This window comes from Aulonocara stuartgranti (assembly GCF_965226115.1).
Source record: "Aulonocara stuartgranti genome assembly, chromosome: 7".
NCBI classification, from domain to species: Eukaryota; Metazoa; Chordata; class Actinopteri; order Cichliformes; family Cichlidae; genus Aulonocara; species Aulonocara stuartgranti.
The window spans coordinates 13,890,152-13,913,640 of NC_138945.1; the positions used below are offsets into that span (position 1 = coordinate 13,890,152).

General features: G+C 40.8%; 1 protein-coding gene across 1 annotated transcript in view; it reads right to left on the minus strand.

The window, feature by feature from the left end:
- Positions 1–23,206, minus strand: part of LOC309710894 (zinc finger SWIM domain-containing protein 6-like) — a 51,468-nt gene extending 28,262 nt beyond the window's left edge. The window contains exon 1 of the mRNA XM_082540748.1: positions 22,054–23,206. Within this exon, the coding sequence (XP_082396874.1) occupies positions 22,054–22,480 (427 nt within the window). The 5' untranslated portion in view covers positions 22,481–23,206. The remainder of the gene's footprint in view (positions 1–22,053) is intronic.
- Between the last annotated feature and the right edge of the window lie 283 nt (positions 23,207–23,489).

Here is a 23,489-nt window from a genome sequence, read left to right on the forward strand (position 1 = left end):
GAGCACAGTTTCCACTGGCACCCCATTGGCCAACAAAACTGGAGGCAGAGGTTGTAAGCCCAGGCCTAGACAATCCGGTATGGAAATCTCATTCTTGATGATTCATGTTTTTAATTTGGCAAAATCTTTATGCCAGGAGGCCTTCTTGAAACAATCCTCCCCACTAAGACTGGCTGTGTCACTAAGAGTACACTGCCCCCACCCCCTGTGACTGGGTTGGCCACTGTCAATAAGTTAACCTGCTAGAAAAAGGGGCTTGAAAGGAGCTGATGGAGGCAAACCTGAAATAAGGTCAATGAGGATTTGAGTTAACTAGGTCAATCTGTGTTCCTCTTAAGTGAACACCAAAAGCTCCTTCCTCACACCGTGAACCTCACACGCTAGCCGATAAATGTCATACCTGGTGCCAGTTCTCACAGCCCTACAGTGACTAAAAGTAATTAGTAAAAGTAAGTAAAAGTAAAAACAAGACTATAGCCAAAGACAGTGATCTCCTTCCTTGTATCCAATGTCCTGCTTTTGAAACAGAACTCTAGAAATAGCAAACTGCGATGAAATACTACACAGCTGAATGAGTCCTCCTCTGACTGAGCAGACAGAAATTCCTCAGCACTCTCAGAAAAACAAGAGGCCACCTTCACCATGCATGAGAAACTGCATACGGTCTCATCACTCCGAAAAAATAAAAATAAAAATTAGAAAACAACCCAAAAACAACAACTCCAGCAAACACCATGGAAGCCCATTTCACCATGCAATAAAAAGAGGCTGATATTTGAGTTTAACTGCTGCGATTCAGGCTCCAATGAGGCCTGTCTGGCCTGTAGCAAGGATGGGGAAAAAACTCTTATGGTTTTGAAAGAACCACTGCAGTTGGAATTACTTAATCTGGCAGTGAAAGGATAGAGAGACCAGCCTTTTAACAGCGACATACCACTCTAATAGCAGCGGCAGCAGATGAATCGATTAAGAACATAACTATCAAAGCACTTAGAGATGCTGCACTCCTTACTGCCTTCATGTAATGCAATTTGAGGACTATGAGAGCAGGTGTCACACATAGCAGTCAAGCATTTTTCCAAGTCTTGAATTGCAAAAGACTATATTATTATTTTGATTAGAGTGTAAATGATTTCTCTATTATTAAATTAATTGTTTGGACTTTAAAAGATCCAAACACTGAAAAAAAGATACATATTGATATCTAGAATAACTGCAGAATATTGTTTTTTGTAGATTAAAATCTTTTCAAATCTGATAAATCAAGCACAGTGTTACTTCAGACCAGACTTAGCAAAGATCCACGAAAATCCTGAGATCAGTAGATCCAATATCGGGTCCCATCAGCGGATACTCTTCTACTTAGCAAACTCACTATCTTAAATAGAGCGTGCTACTTAAGCTGTTTCAGCCTGTCCGTATTTGTTATGCTTCTACAAGCCACTTTGCAGCCGATATGTACAGGGTGGGCCATTTATATGGATACTCCGTAATAACATGGGAATGGTTGGTGATATTAAAGTCCTGTTTGTGGCACATTAGTATATGTGAGGGGGCAAACTCCTCAAGATGGGTGGTGACCATGGTGGCCATTTAGAAGTCGGCCATCTTGGATACAACTTTTGTTTTTTTTTTCAATAGGAAGAGGGCCATGTGACACATCAAACTTATTGGTAATGTCACAAGAAAAACAATGGTGTGCTTGGTTTCAACGTAACTTTATTCTTTCATGAGTTATTTACAAGTTTCTCTTTGTTCACAGCCATTGACATGTCGAAGAGGTTAACACGTGAGGAGCAGATCGAAATTGTGTTGATATCTGGTGAACGCAGTAACCGGGTCATTGCAGCAGATTTCAATGCAAGACACCCTACGAGACCACCCATCTCCCATGCTACAGTTAGCAAACTGCTTGCTAAGTTTTGTGAAACTGGTTCAGTGTTGGATTTGCCAAAATGTGGACGCAAGAAAACTGTCACTAATGAAGAAACATCAGTGGCTGTCCTCGCTTCAGTCAGCAAGAGCCCACAGCGTAGCAAGAGCCCACAGCGTAGCATGAGCCCACAGCGCAGCACTCGCCACATGTCACTGGAGAGTGGCATTAGTCGAACATCCCTTCGGCGGATATTAGCTACTCACAAATGGCACCCTTACAAAACTCCAGCTACTGCAGCATCTCAACGAGGATGACCCAGATCGGCGCACAAAATTTGCAGAATGAGCAAAACAAAAATTGGAACAGGGCCCTCAGTTCACACAGAAGATTTTGTTCAGTGATGAGGCAAACTTTTATGTGAATGGTGAAGTTAACCAACAAAACCACCGCTATTGGTCTGACACTAACCCACATTGGATGGATCCCTCCAAGACTGTTAGAACAACAAAAGTGATGGTTTGGTGTGGTATATGGGGTACAACGATAGTGGGTCCATTCTTCATCAATGGAAACCTCAAGGTTACTGGATATTTGAAATTGCGACATGATTATGTGTTTCCCTCTTTGTGCACTGAAGCTGGCACGTTTCCTGAGTTTTTCCAGCAAGATGGTGCACCACCACATTATGGGTGCCAAGTCCGAGCATTCCTAGATGAACAGTTTCCTGGAAAGTGGATTGGTCGCCGTGGGCCAGTTGAATGGCCCCAAGGTCTCCCGATCTGACCCCCTTAGACTTTTATCTTTGGGGTCATCTGAAGGCAATTGTCTATGGTGTGAAGATACGAGATGTGCAGCACCTGAAACTACGGACACTGGATGCCTGTGCTGGCATTTCTCCTGCGGTGTTGCTATCAGTGTGTGAAGAGTGGGAGAAGAGGGTTGCATTGACAATCCAACACAATGGGCAAACCACTGAACACATTTTATAAGTGGTCAGAAACTTGTCAATAACTCATGAAAGAATAAAGTTATGTTGAAACCAAGCACACCATTGTTTTTCTTGTGACATTACCAATCCGGTTGTTCAGTGATGACGCGACGAATCCTACTTCCGGGTCTAAAGTAGTCTGCGTTTAATATGGCTTTTGTGTTGTTAACATGTTTAATGTTATGTATTTTCTTCTATTTGATCTCAAAAAGCTCCTAAAACAGTCAGTGATCACTGTTGACCTCCCTTTATTACCGCTAATCATTTATTTAAGGTCAGTTTTTAAAACCTTAGGATGTAACTACAGCCCAGCCCATGCAGCAGTATATGAATGACTAACCTCGTATTGTGGATGGATTATCTCAGTTGTTCTCCTGGCTGAAGTTTGGTCCTTTTACAGCATCCTGCCATGCGATTACATTTGTTCCTGACCACCGAGAACACTCACGTTAACTTTTATCGAGTGGAAAAAAAGTTAGCTTGTTTATATTATGCTAACATAGCTGTGTCGCTAGCGGTCACGTAGCACATCATTATATACCAGCTAGCCCAACTTCAGTAACCCTACAAACGTCACTGCTGTTTAGTTTTCTGTCTTCATTTATGCTGGAAGTGATAACAGAGCTGTACGTTTTAATTTGTTTCCAAAACCCGGCAGTCAGGACATGCTATATTGTATTTAGATAGAAGCTAGCGAGCTAACTCCCTGCTAACTTCTAACTCCGTTAAATGTCATAAATTCCGTTTTCATGGATGCCTGGATGTTAAACTCAATTGTTACACCTGGTAGAGCAGAACGCTGATCATTTTATTAAAGATGAAAGACTTTAGACAGTTTTTCAACTCTCAGTAATGCCATAGTGATCGTTTGATATATGGACCTGCAGCGGAGTTTAGACCCAGACACGGCTAGTGACGTCAGACTGAACAACCGGATAAGTTTGATGTGTCACATGGCCCTCTTCCTATTGAAAAAACAAAAGTTGTATCCAAGATGGCCGACTTCTAAATGGCCACCATGGTCACCACCCATCTTGAGGAGTTTGCCCCCTCACATATACTAATGTGCCACAAACAGGACTTTAATATCACCAACCATTCCCATGTTATTACGGTGTACCCACCCTGTTTTACCACTTTGTCACATGTGAATTGACAGCACCCTTTCTTCTCAGTGAAACTTGCTTCTCTGTAAAGAAAAGTTTAATTCAGGGCCAACCCATTTTGCGTTGGCCCTGAATTAAACTGTTGTATATATTACACAACATCTCAACTTACCCGCAGTCATTAATCCTGATACCATCACTACCCTTATCCTTTATTTTAAACAAAATTACCTTTGATCGATGTTACAAACTAAAAATATTACCATGTAGTTATAGTTAATAATCCAAAGGTTCCTAGGTTTCCTTCAAATAGTGATTTTTCAAGGCCTACTTCTAGCCAATCAACTCGTAATGAGTACCTCTACTTTTGATACTCGAAGCTGATTTTCCTGATAATGCTACAAGTTAAATCTTAAACAGTGTTAAATCAATTCGATTAGTTCTGGTGTTTGTTTATTTTAGAGACTCTTCTTACACAGTATAAATGTCTAAAGTCACACAGAGTACAGGGCACATGGTGCTGTGAGTTGAAAATACTTCAGAAAACAACCTCCAGTGTTTCACTCCCTGATTAAACTAGCTCCTCCATGGAGGATCATGGACAGACAAACATACAGTTTCTCCAGCATTTTAAAAGTAAGTGTGCCTCTGCTAAGATGAAAAATAATGGCCATGAGAGGTTTGAAAACAAGCTTCTAAAGGGACAGAAGAGGATCTTTGCCTCCCCATCTTTCCCCATTTAAAAGCATTTGTTTGAGTGGTGTCTGTTCCCGATGTGCTCTGCAAAAGTCATTTGTTTAGCCTCTGAGGACCATCAGCAAGGCAGCCAGAGCTTCTTCTCTCCAAATCCATTTGTTCCCACCCCTGAGATACTGCACGGTCTCCACAGAGATCCTTGCAGAGCAGCGTTGCTGCCACTAATGAGCTCAGGAATCCCATAAAGACATAAATAAAATCAAATGCAAGCTTTTAGTGTTTGCTTACATGTTGATCTGATTGTAGCTGATCAAATCTTGTTTTCCAAGATGTGATTAGTGAATATTATGTGAACCGTGTACCTGAGAGGACTTGTTTGACACTTTGGGACACTGAGAGCTGGGAGCTAGATAAGAAGATCAATACTTCTTTTATGTGTGTATGCTAAATATGAAGAAGAAACCAGGGCATGGGTAGCAGAAACTGGATGCAGTTTAACACAAAGTTGGATTTTTAACATGGCATAAGTACAGGATTATTTCCTGTTTTGGACATTTCCTGGCTTATTTCTTTCCAACAAAGTTAACTCTTTCCTAAGTCATCTATAAAATTAGCTATAAGATAAGGATTTTATGCATTTCTGTAACATACAGGTATCTTATAGCTGGTATTGTTCAGCAACGCTAAATTTAAAAAGAAGAAGGTAAAACCTAATGTTGCAATAAACAGCACTGCTCCTACTGTAGGTTAAGTTAAAAACAAAAAGGTCTAAGGTCTAACAAAAAGGTCTCAGAACTGAAGAAGCTTCTCGGATGAGAGGTGAAACGTCTTCAAGCAACTTAAAGAAGTCCAGACGCTTTTCTTTGCAAGCTCCTTTGACTACGATGACCTGGATGACTGAGAACCTTCACAGACATAATGTCTATGAAATGTTAGGCTATTTGTTATATTATTTTTTAATGTAGCATGACAGCATCCAGTAAGGCTAGCCATTTACCCCTTGTGTGTTTCATTAACTAGGATCACATTTTTCATCTAACTCTAAAAGCTACTTATATTACAGAATGTTACACTTTCCTTTTAAACATAATAGGGATATTATTATTATCACTATTATTATTAGCCTCCTTTTAGGTTGGCTTCACCGTCTTTGCAGTCTTAATGCCAAGTTAAACTGACATAAAACTGGCAGAAGATCAAATATACATATAGAGATTCAGATGCCACCCCAATACATTAACTGGCCGCAACATATTCATACACATGTGCTGCACTCAAAGGGCTTTACACAACTTGCCTCATTCACCCGTTCATACAAGCACTTTTTGCGATGCTTTTTCTATGTAAGTGCTTTCTGTCTAACATTCACACACATTCATACGCTGACGGGTGCATCGGAGAGCAACTTGGGGTTAGTATCTTGCCCAAGGATATTTGGTATGGAGACAGCAGCAGCCAGGGCTCGAACAACCAGCCTTCCGATTAGCAGATGACCTGCTGTACAGTTACCGAGGAACGCTCAGTCCTCTAAAATATTAACATTGTATCTTTGACCACATGCACCACGACAATGACCAAAAATAACCAAGAAAAAAAGTCAATGTGGAAAGAGGAGGCAGCTCAGACTGAGCGGATAAAGTTAACTTAGAGTTAAGTTGAATATTTTTTTTGCTCCGGTGGGACTGTGCTGGTGCAACTCCAGCTGTTTCTGCATTTTCATTTCTCTTTAATGTCACCATTTTCCTTAACTGTATCAGTACACACCATCTCCTGAGATTATTGTCTCCGTCACTGCAAAAGAAAATAAAGTGGAAAATAAAGGGGGGGGGGAAAGACGACAATACATATACACTACATGTGTAAGCAATGCCTTAGTAATGAAAAAGTGTCTTGTGGAGAGGGGTAGAGAGGGGTAGAAGAATAGCAAGATGAAGCATGAAATTTTAGTGCTCCGTTAAAGTACGAGGCTCAGAAGTATATCTAAAAGTTACAATACTTACATTATTCTTATTTTTCTTACACAGTTGTTAGGAAAGTTGTTACATAGAGGACTCAAATTTGGTTGTGATTGGTTTATTTTGGGGGAAAAATATAGCTCTTTTCCCACGACCTTCAACGGCACTCATGGCGTTCTTCAACCTCAGTTACACAAGCCTAGAGACCTGTCAGGGACCATCTGGTAACCACCAGTCACTGAAAGTTGATGTGAAATCAACTTGCTGGTAACCACAGTTCACCAGTAAAATGTGTGTAATCTGGGACCAGCTGGGAAGTGATTGTTGGTGGTTGCTGGAGGTCGGGGGCTGTTACGAGCATGAAATTGTTCGCAAAGAGATATATGGTGCTGTACCAAAGACCTGCTTGTGACTGTTCTGGTCACTAGCAGGTTACCACAGTCCACAGCCAAATAGAAGACACCTACTTGTTTCCAAACAGTCACAAACTATTCACCAAGCAGTAGTGAAACTGTGACAAGTGTGAAAGTGTGATCCAAACTGGAAATGAAGAACATTAGCCTTCAAATTGAAAGTTGCACCTTTTGAAATGTGCTGGTTGCTGCGACTTTTCAAGTTCCACCGCGGCCCGGAGAGAAATAACCTTTTGATATCAAAAATTAAACTATCATTTTAGTTCCGACCAAAACCTCTTTGCAACCAATTTCCCGTGGCAATAGCCAGCAACCTCCATCAACCACCCACCAAGTGGTTGGGGAATACAAATTTGTCCTAGACGGTTTGATGCTGCCAAGTCGCCAAACGGTGTCCACGCCTGTGTGACTGAGACTGAGGCCTAAGTTGCTGCTTATAAGGTCTTATAAGGACTTCATGAGAGCTATGAAAATTCATGAGGTGTTCTAGTTTTACGCTGAACAACTTGTCAACAGCCAGTTGTTTGTCAGTTTTGGAAAAATAATAATAATATGCTCCGTTCCACTTTCCTTTGCCCAAACACAAATAAAGAAAATACTTTTTTTTTTTTAAAACCCAAAACACTGGAAACATTGTTTTTTTATATCCAGGAATTTCCCTGCTAGAATGTTGTTAGTACGCTATGATATTGAAACTATCATTACTTCTATTTATAAATAAAGTACTATCACCAGGTGCACCCTATAACCAGCTGAAACATTTAAAACAAATACAGAATTATCCCTCACATTTCCCACTCAAATAAAGCCAAAAAAAGCATTTCAAAGCATCATTAGAACAGAAGAAACTGACTCATACAAAAATAATCCTTCTATAAGGAATGCTCGGAAATTAGCTCTTTGTGTCACACTTCAGGCGCACTTATAGAACAGAATGTTGTGGTTTGCGTCACAAGTTAGCGAGGGTGGTCTCTGCCCATGCAGCTACCCTCAGAAAATCCCGAAAACTATTCTAATGGCCATCAAACCACATCTTTATTGATATATGCTGAGGTGTTAAAAGTCATCATTGGGGGAGCAGGGGAGATTGCCGACTGTCATCTTTAAATACACCACTACACCAATAATGACTCTTTCTACTTGCTACGGTGAAAATGAAATATGTGGGTGGTGCAAAGCTTTAAAGGGTGAACTAAACCAAAAGTCTAACATGTCCACAAAAAACCCCAACAAAAAAACCTTAAAGTATATGTGCAAATCTAGTCTGCCAGATTCTGCAGCACCAGCAAACAAGGTTTTCTTTTCAGGAAGCACTGTGACCATTGACCTCGGCACTAACACCAGTTGATATCCTTGAGGTTACAAAAAGCCTAACGACAGCAATACAGGCTGTGTGTATATATGGCAGTAAATTTAAAACAGATCTTGCCTTTGTCAGGTGTTTCTTTTAGAATGTACGCAACTAAGACTTCTTGAGTTTTACTAACATTTGCATCTTGCAAGTCAAAAGAGCATCACTGAAGCGGCATCACATGAACGATATAAGTGACTAAACCAAACCAAATGTGGCTGCGCCAACCCTTTCCAGTAAGCGTATTTTCATATCTCACTTTTCACACACTGTGTTTGCATACATTTCTACCAAAGTAAACCCGGAGACATCAAAAAGAGAGAACTAAAAGGGCACAGTTCCCTTATACTGTGTGTTCAAGTAAATGATGACTCAGAGTTTCTGAATCATTATGACAGTTGTGTTCTTTAAATGCTGTTCAGCTGATGCAGATGTCCTCTGAGTTTGCTTGAACTATTCTCAGTGGGGAAAAAAAAAAAAAGAACTGACACACACACACACACACACACACACACACACACACACACTAGAAGTGTAGAAGTTTCTAAAAAAAACATTGCATTGAGACACTGGTATGTAAGCATGCTGTGCATCATATATACGCTCTATGTATACTGTTGACTTCAATGTTTCAAGCGTTTATTTCTTTCCTTATTGGAGATTCTGATCTGTGTTTTTAATATAAGTACACACTGGTGTATGTGTTGTTGTTGTTGTGCAATTTAAAGGCCCGTCAAAAGACAGAATGGCAAACCAGGCTGTGCTCTTAAAGCAGTGGTTCATGCTCTACTTGTTCATATATAAATAAATCAACACTCAATCTAAAACCGATCGAATGCAACATGTGTGTTGAACTGTTAGCCTGACGACATGCCCTGCTCTTGCCTTTGTCTCAGACCAACTGTTTAACTGTCATAGTGTAACGTCACAAACGGCATGCCTCCAGGAGGAAAAGAATGCTTTCCTACAGCGTCACGGCAGAGGAGGGGCCCCTCACTGTCAAAACAGGATGCGGGTCACACCTTATCATGGCAGCGCATCAAACCAGAGTTACACACCCTCAGCCTCATTTCTGTTTGGGTTAAACACACAATACGGCTTGCTCAACATTTCTGGAGCGAGAATATGTGTGTGCTTAAAGAGCAGGTGTGAATGGACTGTAAAATAAACAACACTATAATCACAACGAGCTACTGTCCAACTGATCACTCTGCAGGTATTTTGGTTTCTGTTGTCTCGCTGTTCCTCTGCTATCTGTCTGAACACCTCCTCTTTCTGCATCTCAGTCACCAGCTGGAGCAGCCTTGCTGCTCACTGACTGCTTAAACCAGTACTAACTCACTCTCCTTTAACACAATGAAGTGTTTTACATGAGAATGTTTTCTTTTGCAATTCTACTCCACGTCATTTCCTTTTATTCCATTGCTACATCTTTGGTTAGTGGCTATGGTTAGTTAAACCGTTAATCGGAAACAGACTCAAATGGCAAGTGTTTTGGCAATCAATTGATTTTTTAGGTCATTTGGCAAGAACAGAACGGCAGAAAATTGTCATTTCCAGGTTCTAAAATCAATCGTTGGGGTTTGGAACAGCTGCTTAAAAAAAAACAAACAACAACAACAAAAAACACACAAATAAAAAAACCCAAGACTTTTAACCCTGAGATATAAGACGTCATCAGTCACAGCCACAAACTCTAGCTGTAAACCTGAGCAATCATACTGTATGTAATTTTTGTAACACATCAAAAGTATTTCAACCTACCCCCTAAATAAATTTTGAAAAAAAAAGTTCTGTTTTGCCTTTATCCAAAATACAGAGTTAGGGTAGGTTCAAGGACCAATGAGTGTTCACTCCGAGGAAAAACCAAACTACTGTATCTAAAAGAACTAGTAATAAAGTTCTAGAGTGCAATCAAAGAGTGTGTCCAAACCTCACTAATTAATACATTTCCTTCTGGTCAATTAAAAAAAACAAAAAACAAAAAAAACAGACGGGGTTGAAAGGAAGAAGAAAGAAAGGAAAAGATAGGAAAACACAAGAGCGTGAATTTAGGTAAATAAGAAAATCTTGTAGCACCAAAGAAGTATAAAAGAAGAAGTTTGGTCATCTTCAAATATCAATAACTGTATCAGAATTAATGATGTAATTTTTCTTCAGGACTCTGAGTGCATTTTGTTGATAATACTTCTGTGATTTTACTTTAGAGGGAGTTGGAACACTTCTCCAGCGTGCAGTTGCACACATTCATCTAATCAGCCCTCCCTCCCTGCTCTGCCGCCGCTCCCTGCTTTAAACTGCATTAAAGCCCAGTCGATGCGGTTTTCAAGTGCATCCCGTTTCCATCGCAAGTACTGACATTACTCATCTTTAACAGATGAAAACAATGACTCAACTTGTAGACGCATGCCAGGCATACCCAGTTTGTGCAGAAATAAACACTGGATGACTTAGCAGGGCTTGTGAGAACTTGTGTCATCCCTGAGGTGAAGTTGTATAAGCAATTAAAGCAACTGCTGGACAGGTTCATTCAAATTATTACAGTTTCATCATATTGCTATCACTTAAACGCACGCGCAGGTGTTTCTACACATAAAAGAGCAGTCTCATGTAGAGCACCACTTTAACGGTTGTATGAACACCCAGTCACTCCTTTATAGTTGTCATGTTTGACAGAAAACATGCAGTACAAACTGCTTTTCTACAATTTGATGGTCTAACAGAAAGAAAAATATACTATGTAATATTAGGGCATGGATGGACAAAAAGACTCAAGAGTTTCTCTCCTAAATTAAAAACAAAAAGTGAAAGTGAAAAATACTAAAGACCACCTAAAGCTGGTTTTAGAATCTGCATCTTAAATCAATTCCCTTTTAGCTTCTTAGTCAGTGTTTTTAAATGGCTTTGACTGACTTCTATAATGCAATTGAGGATCATCAGTAGAATATTACTTTGACGAGACAACATAAAAGAGAAAAATGTTATTTCTTTATATAAAATGTATTTTAATGTATTACTGTGAAAGATATAAATGAATGAATGAAGTCATACAAGCTGAAAATAATTGGGTTGTCTTTGATTTAACTGTAACCAATAGTTTAAAAGTCAATTGATTAAACTATCATAACATACAAGAATATAAAAATGCCAGATACTGTATTAAATGATTTTAACTTAAAAAAATTGAAGTAGAAATGGTATAAAATGTAATGGCCTGCATTTGTATAGCGCTTTTCTAGTCCCTAAGGACCCCAAAGTGCTTCACACTACATTCAGTCATCCACCCATTCACACACTGGTGATGGCAGCTACATTGTAGCCACAGCTGCCCTGGGGCGCACTGACAGAGGCGAGGCTGCCGGACACTGGCGCCACCGGGCCCTCTGACCACCACCAGTAGGCAAACATGGGGTTAGCATCTTGCCCAAGGATATTTGGCATGCAGCCAGGAGGCAGCCTGGGATCGAACCACCGACCTTCTGATTAGTGGCTGACCTGCTCTGCCACCTGAGCTACAGCCACATGGTATAAAACAAGAAAGAGTTTAGGAAAATACATTTCCTAATTAAGAATCTGAGAATATGATTTAGTTCTCCCATCCCTAATTCAAGTAACAATACAAGAACATTTGAAAAAGGCAATACAGAAAAATGGCTCCCAGTAAACGACTCTATGAAAGACACCTGAGAGCGTAAAGAATATGTAAGAGTCTGTATGTTTGAAACTGACATATGAGATATTTCAGCTTCTACTGGTTTTGTTTTTGTTGTATGCTGGTTTTAGAAAACAGCATACAACACATAACAATTTCCTTCAGCACAAAGTACAGAGTTCACATAGCTGGTCTGGTCCAGCAAACACTGCACCATCCAAACAATAGGCAGCCAATCTTCATAATGATTGGTATTTATGGTTGAAAAGTAAACTGTTCGTTCAATGTTTTTTCATCAGGAAATATTTTCACATTAGATCAACAATAAGCTCAAGTCCTAAGACAAATAGTTTCAGGACGAGCCTTAAAACCTGGTTCTACTTGTCCAAGTTTCAACATGACGTACTTTTAAAGCTCCATGGCTCTCGTATATATGAGTCAGTGAAACTTGGGAGCTGCGATGAAGCTTGGGGAAAAGCCCGAGATGACAGTTGGACCAGGAGAACAAGATCATTTGCTTGTTATTACAGATGCAGACAAAAGTGCCAAGGTGGAGCATGCAAAGAGGCGGAATAATAAACTGAAAGTAGGCGGGAGATCCAGAGCAAAGACAGGAAGTAAATAGTCATGGGTACAGCAGTCAATGGTTTTACGTTATTTCACACACAGTCTGGGTACTTTGCAAATTTGACTAAGCAAACACTTTGACAACTTTTCTCCCAGAGTCAAACATGCACAGACATATAGATAATGAGAGCAGATGGTAGAATCGTTATCTAGCAGAGCAGGTTCAAACGCAGCAAAGACGCACACCGATACTTAAATTTGAATCCACCCCGTCACCACAATGATAATCCAGCTAATCTGCATGCTTTTACATTGCACACAGGGCATATTTTGAATATAATTTTGGAAACAATGCCGAAACTGAGCTTCAAGATTCCGGGTGGACATTTAATGGCTACTAATGAGAAGAGACCTGCTCTAAATTTCCATAACATTTGTGTATCAAGTGTTTCTAATCACCTTTTTTTGTAGGAGTCTTTCCTCTGAGTTTATTAAACACTGACAGGTATGACACATGTTAGCTTTGCACCAGTGGGATCTACATGTGTGCCACCACCAGTGAACTAGGGTGTTACTTTTATTAAGTCTATTCTGTTTGCTAAAGAGAAAAATACTCAGTCATACTAGTAATTTTGTTAATTTCAAGTCAAAGTATTTGCAGTAGTAATTACTCTCATCATTATTAGTTTTATTATTGCGAGGCCATCTCTCTAATCATCCATAATTTACAAAATAAAACGTCATTTTGATATCCTGCACTAAAGATGCTGTGCTTAAATAAAGTAGTGTAACACCTGGAGAGATTAAATGAACAATTACAGCAATTACATAGGAATTTGCTAATTAATTTGACAAATATACAATGATCCCATCATTTCCCTTTTCAGTACAACTCCAATAGGTTTATACCTTATGAATTAAAAATGAAGCATTAGCAGTCTCTCTGACAGTTGTAGCACCTCCGTACGCCAACACAGATACTGGGTCAGTTACATTACCTCACCTCCATGTGAACCAGGACATTATTGCTGGGGAATCTTTTACTGCTTAAAAAAAAATCAAGTCAAATCAAATCAAATGCACATGTCTTTGTCCAGATAAGTGCACAAAATAACTCCAAGGCTACAAAAGGATATATTGTATAGGTAGAGGAAAGGAGCATCAGTCTTCATTAAGCATGCTCTGGTTGTGAGCTAAGGTAACAGCCTCTGATTGATGATAGCTTTAAGTTCCCATTAAAAGGTAACCATTGCTCATAAGCAGTCTCTGATCAGCGCTGAGGCTGTGAGAGGTTAGTCGCCTGCTCTACAAAGACAAAAGCTTCTCTTTGGTCTGCAACAGTGATCACGAGCCCCTTGGCGTCCTCTTTATGACAACAGGAAAGACTGTTTTGCTGTGATGACCTCAGAAAATCCTGAGTTTGAAATGCTCCAAGCACTTCACCTGTTAACTAAAGTGCTCTGTTTGCAGATATGCAGTGAGCCAAAGGGCCATCGTCTTCAGGGACCACTTCACACTGGTGCCCCATGTTCCCATACAGCTGTAGCAATGGCAGGCTTTGACTTGCTGAGACAGTGTGAGGTTGAATAGCACTCCCCAGACATGCCAAGAAAAGACACCACTACAGACTATGGAAGGCAGAGGCTGTTCTACAGCTCAAACAATTAGCTAATTGATAACGAAATCTATTTCCCAAGCAAACAAAAGAAAAGACAGATTAGCTACTTCTTAACAGTGTCCTGAATTTTTTTGTCTCACATGATAGAACTGCAAATAACAAAAGACTAATCCAGCTAATCATTTTCTTAATCGACTGATTATTTTGTTTATTAAGAAGACAATTTTTTAATAACAAATAAAATAAAATATCGGAAACCCTTCAGACTCACTTTAGCTTTGTTTGCTAGACAAAGATAACAAAGCTACACATTTGTGAAGTTTGGCCAAATAAATGTTAATTGAACCTTTTTTCTCTAAATAAATTGATTTATTAAAAATACATTATTATAAATATGAATGGGACTAAACATCAATCACTGACACTCTAAATTGGAATAAAATATAACTATGACTACCGTAAATAAATTATGAATTTCACAACTGTAGTCAGACAAAAGGAGGAATATGAAGATGTCGCTTTGGACCCTAGGGGAAAATTGTGATGGGCATTTTTCACTATTTACTGACACTTTATGGAGCGAATGATAAATCACTACAATAATCAGCAGATGAATTCCTAATGAAACACTAGCAGCAACAGCAGGGGCATGATATGGACAGGTGAACATGTTGGGCTACAAGAATGACAATGAGAACAAAACAGGATTTATTGAGCCAATCGAGTCAGGCGGAGGTAAACTAGTTACTCCCCTCCTCCATCCGCTGCTCTTCTCTGCCGCCTCTCCTCTCTGACAAGCTGAAGGTTAATGACGAAGGGATGCGGCAGAGGAATACAGATCAGAAACACTAAACTAGCCATAGTAAGAGATTTGCAGAATTACCTACATACCAACATATTTATATTACATACCTACGGACATGGAGTGAGGTTTTTTTGTTTATATCAATATCTGTTTTGAAAAGTCCCCCGAAAATCTCTAAAATTTAGCATGTACTTACAGCTTGTTAAGATGCAATGTTGTTCAAAAATCTTAGCAACTATAGGCTGTATATAAAAGATGGTCTCCACCATGACATCACCCATTAGCTAAAAAGCTTCCACCGAGTGTCTTGATGTATGCTCAATCATCCAGGGAAGGAAATCCCAGAAAGCTGATTCTGTTCATCTGGATGCTGTGTTTTCAGTGGGAGAAAGGTTTTCGTCTCTCATCCAAGTAACTTCTTCGGTCTTTCTCTCGTCCATATAAACAGAATCAAATTTCTGGGACTCCCACTGAGTATTTTCACCACCACCATCTTGTTCTGAATAATAGTTAAGTTTTTACTGACATCAAGGGACTAAATGGCTATTTTCCCTTAGTAAAACTGGGTGTTTTCCTTTTGGAACCAGAGGAGTTCCCTCCTGCTGAAATGCAAGTTTAAGATATTTCCTTGGCTTCATTTTTCAGACTTGGAAGCAAGTCCATCCTTTATATACAGTTTATGAGAGAAACCCAAAGCAAATTCAATCCCATCCAGCTATTCCAAAACTTACTGAAACACCAACTGTACATCTCCAAGAAATGCACTGTTTCCTCCTGTTTCAGTAATGTTAGCTTAAAACTTCCAACACTCAGCTGAGCTACAAATTTGTGATTATTTTCTTCTTCTTTTTTTTAAAGATATAGCTCTTCCGTAGGGGAAAAAAAAAAAAAGATGTGCTTTCTCTTCACTGGCAGTTACTGATAAATGGGAAAAATACAGTACTAAAAGAACAAGCCAAACAAAACTCTGCATCAGCTGAGCTTCTGCCATCCATGTGGAAACAGGAATGACCTGAAAAATACCTGGGCACTACTCCAAGTCTTCAACCAGCAACAACAACCCCACTGAAACCAACTCTGCTGTAGGACATCAACACCCACTGCTCGACGCTTTGTTTTTTAATCTCACGCAGGTAGGCTCACTATGCTGTAAAACCATTTTTCAAAATGGCAAGTTTTGCCAATGGCTGCTTTCACAGCATGCGCCCAATGTTGCTCCAATAAAAATTGATCTTGCAGAGAAGAAGCATATTGAGGTCCTATGCACAGACTATTAATGCTGATCAACAAGCTAAAAGGCTGAGTGTGGTTGTCCCTTGGCATACTTACAAGGCTTTGCATCATTCACTAGGTGTGCCCCAATTCATTGATTCTTCATAAAATTGCAGATGAGATCCAGTAATGAGTGAACACGAGAAAGGCCCGAGGCTTCATGTAAGCATCTGCATATGTGTGTATGTGTATGTGAAGAAAAAGCAGTGCTTTCATTTATGAGAGCACGCTGGATTTTTAACCTTAAAAATACAAAGGTTAGGAATAGGTTTGGAACCACTGGACTACAGAGGTTCAGGATCTGTACCTAGCTGTATCCACCTCTACCGCCTGATGCATCACTCCACTGATAATAGCTGTGTAATTTCACTTTCAAAAGGGTTCAGAATACAGAAGTGGCTGCAATATTTCTGCACCTGCTTAAAAATGCACAAAGCACAAAAAGAAGAAGCACTGAAATTACAAAAAGGAGGGGGGGAAAGGGGAGAAACAAGAGGCAAGTATATAAAAGGACTATTTCTTTGAACTGTGGCTTAGAGGGGTAGTGTGAGCTGCCTGTACTTCATCTGAAGGACCTGGGCACTTCTATCACCACTGACCATCAGCAGGAAGCTGCACCTCCTCAGAAGACCGCTGAACTAGAACAGGCAAATCTTGGGCTGGACTTCAGCCGGCTCCAGTGATTACAGAAGTGCACCAGTGATAGTCGAGTGTTAATGCTGCCTGCAGACTCAAACCTTACCCAACATCTGAGCTCAGAAACAGAGCTGCCTGAATATCACATGATGAAATGTGAGGAAAACTACAAGCGCTCACACAAGCCTGGTGGACATGCTGGCAGTCATCACTGCCTATCAACCCTCATGACTATGAAGCAACAAGCCAGTGACAGACTTGAGGGCTGAGTCTCAAATTCTGCACTTCAGTGTACAAAATGACAGTAATGTTGACAAAAATGTCAGGAAATGGTGGAAAATGCCAGTTTTCCAGAAGCCAGGGTGACATCTTCAAAAGTCCAAAACCTAAACGACTTTTGCCATTTTTTGCTTGAAAGATTATTAATCAGTTATGAGATAAGTTAACTAAGATCCTGTTCTTCTCAACATCAACACTCTTGTATCTCAGTAATAAGTGGAACATGTCATTTATTATGCAGGGAAAAGTGGTTAACTAAAGATTATTTACAAGCTTCTGCATTATGAAAGTGTACATCTGCTTGTAGAATGATATTAGCTAGCTCAAACACACAGTATGTAGTGGTTACATTTTATAGCAAGTATTGCATTTTTTCTCTCATGTGCATCGTTTGACTTTTTAAATGAAAAAAAGAAAAAAAAAAAACAGCATGGCACTGTGCAGGACATTTATTTGTTGTTTTCTGACCATGAGCAGCTTAAACATTAATCAGAATCATCTTTATTTATAAAGCTAACTCTCAATTTTCTTTCATTCCAGGCTGAGCAGACAAGCAAGAAGAAGAAAGAGGGGGGAGGGATTTGCATTTTCCCATAAACAACAAGTATTGAATACCAACAGCGTCAATATTTCAAAGACCTCTGACCCAGTGTAGTTGAAGCAGATAGAAGTAAATCAACAAAGGATGAGGGAAAGAGAGAAGTGCTTCTAAAGTCTAAGTTCAGTGTAAGTTATGAACCTGACCTGAAAAGTTCAAGCAGCTTAAATGCAAGCTAATAACTGGGAAACGCAGGTACCAAACACATTACAGCACGTTTTCCCGCCATATGTAGAATTTCACATACACATATACATATAGATGTGTCTCCCTGCCCAGGTAAATGTGATGCTGTTCACAGCTGTGATATTTTTTCTACTCCCTAAAATAACCATGCTCAGTGCAGACGCACTGCAGCCTATACTTCAGCTCAGACTTGCACTCTGTGAACTGATGTCAATAAAATGCTCTACGTCATGTTTACAGCAAAAACCTCAGGGTGCAGGAGGCAGCAGCCATTATTATTATTTAGCAGCCATTATTATTTATACACTTTCATAAATAAGCAATTAGTCCCTTCAATACTGACCACGAGACTGAAATCTTGTCTCCATTTCAACATCAAGGAAGTGTTATTGAGAAATGCTAGGAAGGAGGTTCTACAGATATCAGCAGTTCACAGGTAGAGCCCCAGTGATTTGGTCCCCTGATCCCTCTGTCAGGGTACTCATATTATATTTTTCCCCTATAGGATGATCTATAAATAAATCTGCTGAGCCTTCAACTTGATCTAATACCATCACAAGGTAATCTATTAATTTGGACTTTTAAACCAAATTATTAACTACAAAACCCATGAAAAATACTTTCAGCATTTCTTTATAATAATAATAATAATGGATTGGATTTATATAGCGCTTTTCAAGGCACCCAAAGCGCTTTACAATGCCACTATTCATTCACTCTCACATTCACACACTGGTGGAGGCAAGCTACGGTTGTAGCCACAGCTGCCCTGGGGCAGACTGACAGAAGCGAGGCTGCCATATCACGCCATCGGCCCCTCTGGCCAACACCAGTAGGCAAGTAGGGTAAAGTGTCTTGCCCAAGGACACAACGACCAGGACAGAGAGCCCCAGGATCGAACCAGCGACCTTCCGGTTACAGATACGCTTCCCAACCCCCTGAGCCACGGTCGCCCTTTATGTTTAGTTCTAATTATAAAACGTTAGCATACAATATCCGCAAGCTCGCTTTACAATGTTGGCATGTAGACACTACTATTGGGGGCATTTTCAGGGCTCCACTTTGCAGTGGGTACCTCCGAGCATGAAGAACTACTGGATGTGACAATGCTAACTGGTTAAACTTGAAGAAGACAACAAGTAGCAATAGAATAAGCAGTGTTACCTTCTCAAGCATTGCTATTAGCATCATAAACTTGATCAGCAAAGGCTAACGCAACAACAACAACAGCATTACAGCAGCTGTGGCAGTTCTCGGTTGTTTTGCTGCTTTGGCAACATTCAGTACTGACAATGCAGTTGAAGCTATCACAAAATTATTATATCAACTCGTGAGTCTGATTAATTTTACATCAAAACCAATTAAAAGAGAATTGATGGTCATTAGCAACATCACCCTCCCTCTGAACCTGCTTTGTGTTCCTGGAAAAGGTGCCTACAGCCTCTAACGATGAGAGATTTCACCAATCAAATCAAAGCTAGTACAACAGACCAATGACGGGGTGTAGACTACATATTGGCACAATTTTGGCTGGTTGTGTCGAACAACGGGTATTCACAACGTTTACCCAACAATACTACTTCTAATGTCTTCTACTTTCTGTTCCCTTTCTGCGTCTATTTTCTTGTTCCGTAACGACTCTTTGAACAAATTGTAGTTTCTTCACACAGGATGCATTTCTGACTTTTGACCGCAAACTGAATTAGACCCTGACCCTCCTAGCCTACTTCTAACAACTAGCCTTCAAACCCTACCTAAACCTACTCAACCCTCAAACCTAAACCGTAACCATAAATCTAATCCTAAACAGTAACCTGAAACATTGACCCTAAACCTAACCCCAACATATCAGAATATCTGTTACTTGGTTTTTGAAAAGCCAAATTTGGGGCATTTTTCATCACTGATAACTTTCACATAGATAATAATTTAAACTGTAATTTACAATTTGTAACAGAAGATAACTGTGTTGTAGCTCAACAGGTCATCTGGAGCAGTTCAATAAAATGACCACAAACTACGATATAGACTACAAAAAGGTAATAAAGCAGTCATCAGGTCTACACCTGAGAAGCTACACTGTCAAGAAAAAAATGTCTAAGTTGATCTTTGCTCAGATTAACAGTGCAGGTCTGTTGTGGAGCGTGAGGCTCCGCAGCGCATGTGTGCCAATTCATTTCCTCAAGGTCTGCTGCAAGAAAACCTTCCTCCTCCGGTGCAGCCCACATGTGGGGAGATTACATCTTTTATTTATCACTTCTTGGCTCTATTTTTCCAGCAAATTCCAAGCTGGGGTGCAATCAGCCAAGAAAGCCTCCCTGTGTGTGTGTGAGCGTTTGGGATGTGCGGACTACTGTTATTCCTCTTTGTAAGAATGCACATCGAGCCCAGATTCAGTTTCATTCCTGCAGAAACATTTCCCAATATCTGGGAACATAGGCCTCTTGTTTTGGCAGGGGAATGTGTTGTGAGTGCGTATTCACAAATACACAATGCCCACATGAACCGCCTGCATTTGACGGTGGAGGGGGGGGGGGGGGGGTAGGCGAGGGATGGATCATGCAAGCACTCAGATTCCATTACAATTCAAATTAAGCACATGGAGTAATGGGATTACAGCCCTCAGAGATTCATGAACTCACAGGTGACAAACTGTAGCACGGTCACAGCTTCCCCGCTGACCAAACGGAGGGCTGTCTTCATTCAAGTGAGATCTTCAGATATGCACAAAGACACAACCCAAACTGGCTGTAGACTGGTGTGAATCATGGCCCATTTAAGAAGAATCTCAGTGCCAGTATACTTTCTCTTTCCAAACCTCTTCTACTTAACAAGGGAGTGAAAAGATGCTTTTGTTTGCTCTTCTTTTGCTGGCAACAGGACGCTTGAAAGACACAAATGAACATGTAAATAGGAACAAAGTGCCAAACTCACAATGGAAATGCTGGGCATTTGATATGTGTGCTGGGTAATTAAAATCTCAAAGAACCTCTTCAGAGAGGGGAAAAATGACACTAAATCAAGCACTGATTCATGCTGCTGGTGGACTAAAGTTCTCAAGCACAAGCACACAGGTGTCTGTTCCTGTTTCACTAGCTCTCAATGGGTTATAAACAAGATCACGTACGGTAATTCTCAGCTTCTTTTCATAAAAAAGAAAAAAATGTATATATATATACACACTTTTTTTCTTGCCTTTTAAAAAAAACAGAACTCTAAAACCTTCCCGTCATTCCTCTAGATCTAAATATAAGACATCAATAGTGCATACTTGTCTCCTTTCCAGTGCAGCAGGTCGTGTTTATCAGCTTCTCACTGCTACACAATGCTGATCAAACTGTATGCAGGCTGTCAAAGCCACAATGCATGCTCAACTATCATTATTATTCAACAGCATATCAATTGTGCCACAAAGAACAACTCATTCAAATGTAATGTGTGTCAGTTGGGACCCAACCCAGCTGAACACTTCCCTTATTACTCAATAGTTTTATGTAATCTTTTAAAACAGATTTTAAAGGTCAGACGGTATTTGAACAGGCTCCTTTCTCATGATATGTGATACAGAAAAAATAAAGCTCTAACGCAACTAAATGCTTCTTCCCCGAGTCACGTCAACGCAGTCACTAAGTGATCCAAGCCAGCCGGAGGACAGTAAAATCGTTTTATTTGTCATTAATATGACAAAGTTTCGCAGTTCATTCTGACGCTGCTGAGGTGTGATGTGGGGGAAAATCCTCTTTTGTTTTATTTTCAGCGTAGTCTGTATTTTAAGGCTTTTTTTCACATTCAAACTAGCCCCGAGCTAAACAGGATTTAAATGCCTCAGTCACACATTCCCATTCATGCACCCAGCAGATTTAAAGCCCCATTGTAGCCTCTCCGCGAGTCTGTCGCCCTTTGTTGTCAAACCCTGTCACTTTACCTCCTCGTGTTAATCGACACATTCTCGCGCACCGACATTAAATTTCTCCTCTTGTTCTTTCTGTTCTCGACTGAAATTGTCCGGTTGTTTCATTTTTGTCCGTAGAGCCCAGTATCGCCACATCACTCACCGACTTGGAGTACGTTGTCCACGCAGCCGCTCTCCAGCAGAGCGATGCCCCGTCGGAAAGGCAGCCGCGTCTCGTCGCCGCTCTCCCCGCTACTTCCGATCTCCTCCCCGCCAGTGTTGAACGACGAATACATGCAGATCTCACGCTCGCTCCTCGGGAAAGACCAGTACACGATCCGTCTCTGGACGGGCTCCGGGATCCGCTCGAAACGCTCCTCTACCCTCTGAAACGGCCACTTCTCAGCGACTTTCCTCGCCGCGATGTCCAGGAGGGTCTCCGGACTCTGGGTTCTGCTCGATTCGCCCTGGGTGGCTCCCGAGCTGCCGCACGGCGCCCCCGCGGCCCGCTGGCCTTGTCTACATGTTGAGCCGTAGCCCGGTCTACAGCAGAGCCGCTTGGCTGGGGGCTGCTGTACGCGCTCCGCCATGATAGCTCCGCTTTAACGGCGACGGAGGAAGTCAACGCACCATATGAACGGGATGGGGAACGGAAAAGGTTACCCACGGTCTGATTGTTGGCCGTGTATGGCCAAATCATCCTTTTATGGCAACATGGGGCAGGGCTTCGGCGAGCTTGTCAAACCCCTTTGTTGACAAATTAAGAGAAGGCGGGGTCTGCGGGGCAAGCTCCGTGCTGAGGACTGCCAGGAGGGCGGAATTCCCGTCCGGCCCTAGTCCTTTGAAAGCCAGATTTCGGCCCAGAATGTTAACTTTGTACAATACAACTACAACGGTGTAGTTGTATTAAAGAGCTACTTCAGACGGTGGTTTTACCGGTTGGCGTTCACATTTACTAGGGACGGAGAGAGGGGGCTTTGTCTTTCGGTGAGGTGGATCAGGCGGATGAAAGCTAGGTGCCAATGGGCGGTTATTCGCCTGTCAACACTCGAGCCTCGTGGTTTGAGGGGGGGAGGGGGCAATGAACGCAGCACCGCCCCGTGTGAGGTTTACGGTCCACCTGAATGTGGGGCGTTTAAAGGAAACGTAACTGCTTCGTGAGATGTATGGAAGTCAATTTTTGACAAAAGAAACACGAAATCTAGTTATGAAAAAAATAGTAAGGCTGAGTCACAAAGCCCGATGAAAGAAATCTTTGAGTTATTAACTACTATAATACGATTTTTAAGATGAAAACATCATTCAATATGTACATTTTGACGTAAAATGTTTACTTTTTTAACACATAACCTCTAATTTTCCTGTTTTAGCATTTTCTTTCTTTCTTTCTGGAATTCACCAACTGTACCTTTAGGTGCCACAGACACTTTACGATGAACTGCACAACGTGTTACGTCATGTTGCATTTGAAATTACCTGCTGATTAAAGAACCACTACTCTGTATATGTTTGCTTCTAATGCTAACTAGATGCTGAGAATTGTGATATCTGTAACATGAATGCATGAGAAGAAAAAGGGGTTGTGATGATGGTGTAAGT